The sequence below is a fragment of the Meleagris gallopavo genome, chromosome 3 (genome assembly GCF_000146605.3).
Source record: "Meleagris gallopavo isolate NT-WF06-2002-E0010 breed Aviagen turkey brand Nicholas breeding stock chromosome 3, Turkey_5.1, whole genome shotgun sequence".
Taxonomy (NCBI): domain Eukaryota; kingdom Metazoa; phylum Chordata; class Aves; order Galliformes; family Phasianidae; genus Meleagris; species Meleagris gallopavo.
This window is the reverse complement of record NC_015013.2, coordinates 48387509-48395744: the sequence shown is the minus strand read 5'-3', so window position 1 is coordinate 48395744 and position 8236 is coordinate 48387509. Positions and strand designations below refer to the sequence as shown.

The 8236-nt window shown below is 38.5% G+C and overlaps 1 protein-coding gene across 1 annotated transcript in view; it reads right to left on the bottom strand.

Moving 5' to 3' along the window:
* The window catches only part of LOC100540219 (laminin subunit alpha-3), a 66304-nt gene that overhangs the window by 16577 nt on the left and 41491 nt on the right, over nucleotides 1-8236 (bottom strand). The window contains exons 30-38 of the mRNA XM_031552836.1: nucleotides 8061-8228; nucleotides 6745-6941; nucleotides 5176-5292; nucleotides 4504-4658; nucleotides 3280-3421; nucleotides 2648-2747; nucleotides 2049-2165; nucleotides 1786-1965; nucleotides 810-952 (exon numbers count right to left, since the gene is read on the bottom strand). Of these exons, the coding sequence (XP_031408696.1) occupies nucleotides 810-952; nucleotides 1786-1965; nucleotides 2049-2165; nucleotides 2648-2747; nucleotides 3280-3421; nucleotides 4504-4658; nucleotides 5176-5292; nucleotides 6745-6941; nucleotides 8061-8228 (1319 nt within the window). The remainder of the gene's footprint in view (nucleotides 1-809; nucleotides 953-1785; nucleotides 1966-2048; nucleotides 2166-2647; nucleotides 2748-3279; nucleotides 3422-4503; nucleotides 4659-5175; nucleotides 5293-6744; nucleotides 6942-8060; nucleotides 8229-8236) is intronic.

The following is an 8236-nucleotide window of genomic DNA, read 5'->3' as shown; positions in this document are numbered from 1 at the left end:
TTACTCCAATCACTAACCAGCCTTAACCTCATTTCCATTGAATAATTGTTACTTTTACTACATGTAATGGAAAGGATGTGCCTTGTGGCTCTAAAGAGCAAGCCTATGAATTATTTACATGTCTACATACATACCTCAGTGCTTCATTTTTCTGGACTTGACTGTCTGTTGGAAATTGTAATGCTCCTCTGATAATAATAAATACATATCCTATTACTGCTACTTATAGTCACAAATTCTTCTCATACACTGCATGTTATTTGTGTTTACCTCAGTGATGTTTCTGCTGCCACCTGAGGCCATGCCAGCCATTGATACAACAACTACCGCAGTTGCTTAAATGGAGAAAGAGCAAGATGCCTATAGCTGATGCCTAAAATGTCAAGGCAGATGGAGAAACAAAAGCACAGGGCTGCAGGTTTTCTGGAAACGCCAGCATTCCACTGACCACAAATGGGTAGAGATCCCTGCCTCTAAGGCTGCAGAGCTGACTCTGCCCCCTGCTGCCAAAGTCACCCTGTTGTAACTGAAAGAAAAATGGTTCTTGAATAAATAAGATCTGAAAATTGACCTGGAAAAATAGACTGTATGAGAAGGATGAAACTGGATGCTATTGCATCCACCCATTCTTACGTATGAATTACGCTTCTCATCAACATAGTAAATTTAAGTGCTGGGTTATGCTATTAAATTAAATTTATGTCTGATCCTTCATAAATGTTTTAACAAAATGATTTATAAAGAGGAACAAAAGCACTGCAGTGTCCAAAACACTAAGAACAAGCATGATTGCAATATTCAAGACAGACCTTATTTGCAGCATCTCTTGCCTGCTGAATCAGCTCTCTTATGCGGTTTACATTCTCAGAGATATTGCTTATTGGCATTAGCTGTTGGTTGATACTCTCAATCTTGCTGAACAGATCTGGAAGTTGGTTTGTCAGTTTTTTTACTGTAATGGGAAAAAAATCCACATTGTTAAATGTAGAATGGAGGAGGAAAACATATATAAATATGGGATATGAATACGTAATAGAAAAGTAGTAGGGTGATAACAGAACTATTTTCATTAGGATAAGGGAGATAATAATGAGGATAATGAACAACAGGAATCAGGTCCGAGTGCATCCCCCCAAGTAGCATGTCCTTCTGCCACTGTTGGAGAGAGAATACCAACACAAGTGAACTGTTGGTCTGACCTACTGGGGCATATGTTACAGAATTCTTTGCTGCAAGGACACACTGCTGGCTCACATCCAACTTGCTGGATCCCCTGGTCCTTTTCTGCCGAGCTGATTTCTAGCTGGGTGGCTCCCAGCATGTCCTGGTGCCTGTGGCTCTTCCTCACCAGGTGCAGGACTTTCCTCTTCCGTTTTTTGAACAGCATGAAAATCCTGCCAGCCCATTTCTCCAGCCTGCAGAACCACTGCCTCTGGATGGCAGCACAATTCCCCTGGCATAACAGCCACACCTCCCAGTTTTGTGTCATTGGTAAAATTATTGAGGGTACATTTTACCCCACCATCCAGATCATTCATGTTAAGTAGCATTGGAACCAGTATGGACTTCTAGGTACACCACTGATTACAGGCCTTCAAGTCTTCTGAAACGAGCCATCATATTACCTTTCAACTAAGGAGACTAATTCTCCTTCTGCAGTGCTTGCTCCTTCTGACTGGCAGTGGAGGAAGTTCACAATACTGGCTTAGATTAGATAGCCAACTTTTAGATGATTAGCAGTGACTAAGCAGATAGCAAGAACCCACAATAGAAAACAACACCAACCTGAATTGTTTGCTTCTGTCAATGCTTTACTGAAGCCAGCACTCTGTGTGCTTCCATAGGTACCCTTCATTTTTTCCACATCTTCCTGAATTGGGAGCAGTTCATCCAGTACATTAGTTGTCACGTCCTTGGCACTTTTTACCATGTTCTTTGCACTGGTGATGATGTTGTCAATGTCATCTGAAAGGCACAAAAATGCATGTGTAGATTCTTACATTAACTGGTTAAAGAGGCAAAAGAGAAGTGATGAGTAAATAACTGACCTTTGTTTATCCTATTGAGATTATTTTGAAGAGTAACAAGATCAATCTGTAGTGTGTTCTTCTTTCCATCAGTGACTCCAAGTCTTTGCTTTATGTCTTCGAGGGTTGGACCAATAGCTGCAAAACAGTGAAGGTCCTTTATGAACATTATACAGAAATATCACCTCTGTGTTGGCTGGGTTGTGCGGCTTGAATGCACTGTAAAACATGTGCAGGTCTAAGGATTTGCTGGACCTGAGTGCTGAAAAGGAGTATAGGTAGCACAATAAAGGTGAGAAATTCACTTTGTCTTTTTATTCTTAGAAAAAACATCACAATGTGTCCCACAGTAATGGAACTATCCTCTTCTGATAAAATACATGCTACAGAGCTTTGCAGAACTGTGAAAATTTGTGATTTAATGAAAGTTTCTGATGTTGATCCATCATGCTGGAGGTATTTAAAAGATACGTAGGTGTGGTACTTCGGGATGTGATTTAATGGTAGAATTACCAGTGTCATGTTCATGGTCGGACCTGGTGATCTTAGAGGTCTTTTCCAACCTAAATGATTCTGTGAGTCTATGATAACATTTCTATTCTCACTTTATTTCTCAGTACCTTTCAATGTCCTTTCAGTATCCTGTGCTTGATTCAAGAGCGTACTGCTCTCAGCTTTCAACTTTGCAGCTTTTCCTGATAGGTCTTCTCTCTTCACAGTCTGGTCATAGAAGCACAGGATTGTAAGACTGCTTTAATAATTATTCTGACATTCAAAGAGTAAAAGAGAAAGCTCAATCCAGTTTTATAAAAACAGCTATAGAAAGACAGTGATTTTATACAAAGAACAATACCTTAAAAAACAATTAGCTGTTAGATGCTAATCCTCTGCTGAAGAGCTTATGTGCATTACTAGTGCAAAGTAAAAGAGAATAGCTGAAAGAGCTCTCAATGATCACTGGGTTTGCCTCATTCATCACTCTATTTTGCACTGAAATGGACAAGAAGCATTCAGATGGACAGCCTCATCAGAAAGGCAGTAGCAAGTCTGAATTGTGCTGGAGCAAGACAAATACATGAATGTGAAGAATAGCAGCTTCCCCATATAATGGCCACAAATCAATACAACATAGCAGGACACAGAGGACTTCAATTTTGGTGCTTCTCAGAGAGTAGAAAAGCAAAAACAAAACAAACAAACAACATATATACACATCATTGTACCATTATTTTAGCTGCTTGTAGGTACTTACTGATAAAGCTGAGTCAGCTGCACTCCCAGCTTTGTTGGCTGCTTCCTCTGCAGCTTTGATGGCATTAATAATATTGTCATATGCAGTAGAAGCTTCCACAGCACAGCCTACCAGCTCATCCTTCCTAGCATTGTTCTTTATTCTGTGGGGACAAGGGTGAAAAAATGTAGCCTTCTACAAAGACTATAGACTATGAGAAGAGACCTGAATCAAGTATTTTCTAATTAATGCCAATACAGGAAACATTTTTCATTTAGAACTTTGATTTCAAAATAGAAAATTTCAATATACAAAATGATTCTTCAGAACTTGGAAGAGTTCAGGTACTTGGAAAAAATGGACTGTAGACCTCCAAACAGTCAGTCTTTAACTGATTTGGATGGGGAATATTGCCCAGGGCACAACACCAATAAGCCTCCTTCATTCCAGCTTCCCAAATACAGGTCAGCTCAGAGGAGCTAGAGAACAGTGGCTTCCAGATGATCTCGGGCTGCTTCAGTACTCTACGGAAGTGGTAGATGACACACACAGTGAAGCAGCTTCAAGATCACTTGTGTTTTTGCCAAAGAAACAGTGCGTGAGCTCTGGAGCCAGAAACAACAGACAATTCTAATTGGTGTGATGACAAAATGCAAACAACTTGCACAGAAAAAAAAATTAGGATTTCACTTTCTTTCATTTTGTCCTGATATATTGTGAAAGGCCTCCAAAACCTCACTCATATTTCCAACATAAAGTACAAGTAAAGGAGAAATAGCAGATTCATATCAGATTTCTCATTTCTTTTCTCATATTGTCTTTCCAGAAGATTCCTTGAAGGATGAGAAAACTATAGGATTATTTTCCTCAGTAAAGCTAAAAAGGCATATCTTACAGTTATTTACCTCAATTCAATGACATCATAAAGGCATCCCTGACTACAAATACAGGAATTCACATCATCAAAAAATATACCATAAACACTTATCTGCTCTCTACCTGAGGACAATCTGTCTTGTTGATCAATAGTACAGTAATATGGAGCTATATTTCCTGTGATCAGGAAAAGTACAAGATGACTTGGGTTTGGGATGAAAAGAAAACATCTGTGCAGAAGCAGAAAAAAATGACTTTTTTTTTCCTAACTTTGCAAATGGTCATTAAAACAAGTGAAGTTACACACAAAGCTTTGCAACTGTGAACACTGTGTACAAAAGTATCTCATTTACAGGAACAGTAACATACTCTTCCAGTTGTTTTGCCAAGTCTTGCAAAGATTTGGCATGTTCCTCAGCCCTCACCACCAAAGGCTCTTTGCTTGCTGATAAGGAGCTATTTGTGAGCTTTCCATTCATATCCTTCCTTGCTCCATCAAGCTGAGCAGACAGGCTTTCATATTCCTACAGGTTTATAAAGAAAAAAATAAATTTATCACCATCAGTGATATATAAGTCTCACCCCTGAGAAGACTGAGAAGGAGAAAATTAACCCTTTCCAACCTACTTTGGAATTTGTTGGAAACAATTGCTAGTCATTACATTATCTTTTTAATATAATGGATACAGAAGCACGAAAGCTGCTGTACTAAGTCAGAGGTCTCTTTAGCCTAGCATATTTTCCAGGTGGAAGCAATTGCCTAGAAACAAATACAGGAACAGCACAATCACTTATGATATTTCTCAAAGACATTCTCTCAAATTTCAGATATCCACAGCTCAGTGTCTACTCAGACACATAACCCTCAACAAGCTGCTTTTCCAGAAATTTATGCAGGCAGGCTCCTTATAGAATGTGCTGAGATCACTGTCTTTTTTTTTTATACAAGGCTCATGTCCTAGCCACTGAGCTCAGCTACCCATTGAAGTGTCAGCAAAGTATTGGATTTTTTAAATCTTAGCCTAAACAGGTTAACAATACCTCTTTGCTCTTCAGCAGTAATCCAAGCATACTGTTAGCTTGTGTCAGGGAAGTTTGGGCAGAGCTCAAAATATCCAAGATGCTGTTCTGTTGTATGTTTGTCTCATCAATTCGTTTCTGAGGAAAATAAATGGTTGAATATCAGATGATTGGGTTATAATTAAGAAGCAGGAAAATCACATCTGTGAGCACATCAGGGCACACAAATCACCTAGAGCACAACAGATTGTTTGTTTGTTTTTTTTTCCTCAAAGATGCTACTGCTATGTTTATCTGTAGTGTTTAGGATCTAATCCTATGGGTTAGAATAGTGACAGAACTTGGGAGTTTGCACTGGTATAGCACATGGCTCACCAAGACAGCTGAGCAGGAGACCACAGTAGTTCAGTCATTATTGCTCAGACAAGCTAGAAGTAGTACGTGTCAGCCTAGATCAACAGTCCATTTAAGACCATTTAAGGCTTTGTCCTTGCAAACCTGGAATCTTTAAATACACCTCCCAAGTGACAAATCTGATCTTCTCTGTTCTCTGAAAGGCAGAAATAAGATCTTTAAATCATCCCTTTATCTGTGGATGTCACTAAAAAGGAGGTGTGAACCCTCCCCATTTTACCTTCTTGATGGGAAAACAAATGGAAGTTCTTGGTCTAGAACAGTAATCGTGACAATTCACAGAATAGCTCTAGGGTAATGGCACAGCATTACACACAATTAGACAAGAGGTATTGCAGGTAAGGGTATTAAACTCTCCTCAGTTGTGTTTCTGTCATTGTAAAAAGTCTCTAACAGAGAATTGTAGCAGCAGATTTATGACGTGAACAGATGCATCCATCTTTTCAGACAACTTTGCACACTCAAGCAACACACATATTGTATTGTCCATGCACATAAAGGTGCAATTCAACATTTACAAGAACAGTTGAACATAGAAATTATTTTGCTTGAGCAGTGTTAGCAAACTGGCTAGGCATGAGAGTTACAAAACAGTGATGCTTTAGCAAAAATACAATTTGTTGAAAAGAATGCATCCTGAAGCACATTCATCTCTCTTTTACTATCAGCTTGAAAGAAATCAAGTAGAGTTCAAGAATGGAAGCATTGCCACATTTCTCATCAGACTTCAAAAGCAGTTCTGTGGACTATTAATCTCAAATAATTTAACAGTATTGGACACATTTTCCTCATCTTTTACAGCTTTTGGAGCAAATTACGTCAAGAAACTTACTATGGGATGTATATCAGAACCAGTGATTTGATCTAGAATAGGAAACAAAAGCAGTGGCAACTAAAGAATAATGGTCAAGCGAAGACTTTTTGCCCCCTCCTCAGAAATGCATCCTTATCATCCTGTTCTCATTACATCAAAAGGTCACAAGTGGGAGCAGACTACATTTACACCTGGTCATATATACATACATACTCAAAAGATGAAAAGAGATCTTGGGAAAATAAGTCTAAAGAATTAGTGTTACTTGGCTTTGCACAGTCAAATTAAATGTAATTTTATTACAATTAAATTTAGTTTTATCTCCTGAAATTTAACTTTATTCTCTCAAACCCCAGCAGTACCTTAATGTCTTCCAATAGAACTCCATTTTCTCTGTTTAAGTTCTCAGCTTGTTTGGTTTGTCCTGTTGCTTCATTCAGAGCTTCACGAAGATCATTAAGTTTGGATTCATATTCATTCAATGAATCCCTCATAATTTTAACAAGTCCATGATTTTCTTGGTGGTACTTCTGCAGTTCATTCTTAACATGTGCCAGTACTGAATTATTGGGACCAGAAAGAAAAGCTTTGTTCAGAGAAGAAGGGAACTGGAACAAACCACCTTTAGAAAGGTCTGACATATAGGGTTAAAAAAACAAAACAACTTAGGGTTGCAGAAATTACATAACATCCTTGCAGCACTAGATCCAGTGTTACTGTAGCAGAGATACTATTCAGCATCTCACTGCATTAAATTTACTCACAAATTTGCTGCTGCAGACACTGAGCACAGATCAGTGTTTATTTGGCTATTTCTAAATTAAATAAGGATGAAGTTAATCTTCTGCAAATACTGAATTGTTTCATCACCAATTTCACCTACAGCGTAGACGTCTACATTTGAGCTAGACATCAAAGCTTCCTCTTTAATCAGCTGAGATTCAGGCATGTTTTGTTTCACAGAAAGCAGAAACATAAAATAGGTCAAATGAATCACACTTTCAAGAGTCTCCATTTCAATGCCTACATGTTAGGATACAGAATAGTTACTGATGAGAAGGTATCAAAGTTCAGAGTTAGGGGAAATTAGTATCAACCACGTCTTTCACATTTCTCAACTACAGTGTTTGTTAGGAGATAACAGTGAGGTCAGCGCAGTCACAGGCTTATTAATATAAGGTTTATGAATGTCCCAGCCAACTACATACGGAGAACATAAAATGGACTACAACTAGTTAATGAGAGAACAGAAAACATAAAACTAGCCCAGCCATCATTGTATGATCTGACCTATGTACTACTCTAAGAGCTTCTTAAAATCTGTTGTTAAATTACAAGTGTAATTTCTCTGTAACAACTTCATATGCTGTATCATATATATTATAATGCACAGAAGTACTGGCTAACTATGTATAATTGGCCACATCTTTACTGAGATTCATTGTATTATTAGAGGGCTCTACTGGGTTTCTTCCCTAGCACAACTCAGTTTATTACTAACAAAGTAAGAAGGCCTTTAAATCTCCTCTACCGCTTTCATTTTGGCTAACTGCTACAAGTCCCAGCAAGACACTGCAAATTGTCCCTCTCTGTATTCCTCATTGCAAACAGCCAACGATGCTTCAGATTTAAAGTTGATCTTTCTAGAGAGCAAGAAGCTTAAAGAACAAGCCCTTACACAGCCGAGCTTCTGTTCTCTCCTTCTCTGCATCTGTTTGCAGTTGGCCAAAGTTGCGATTTCGCATCTCTCTCATCATTCTTTGAGCTTCAGCCAGTTCTTTGGCAGCATCACCCGAGGGCAAATTGTTACCTTCTGAGTTCGTACCAGCTATTTGTTCCAAAAGCACTGAATAA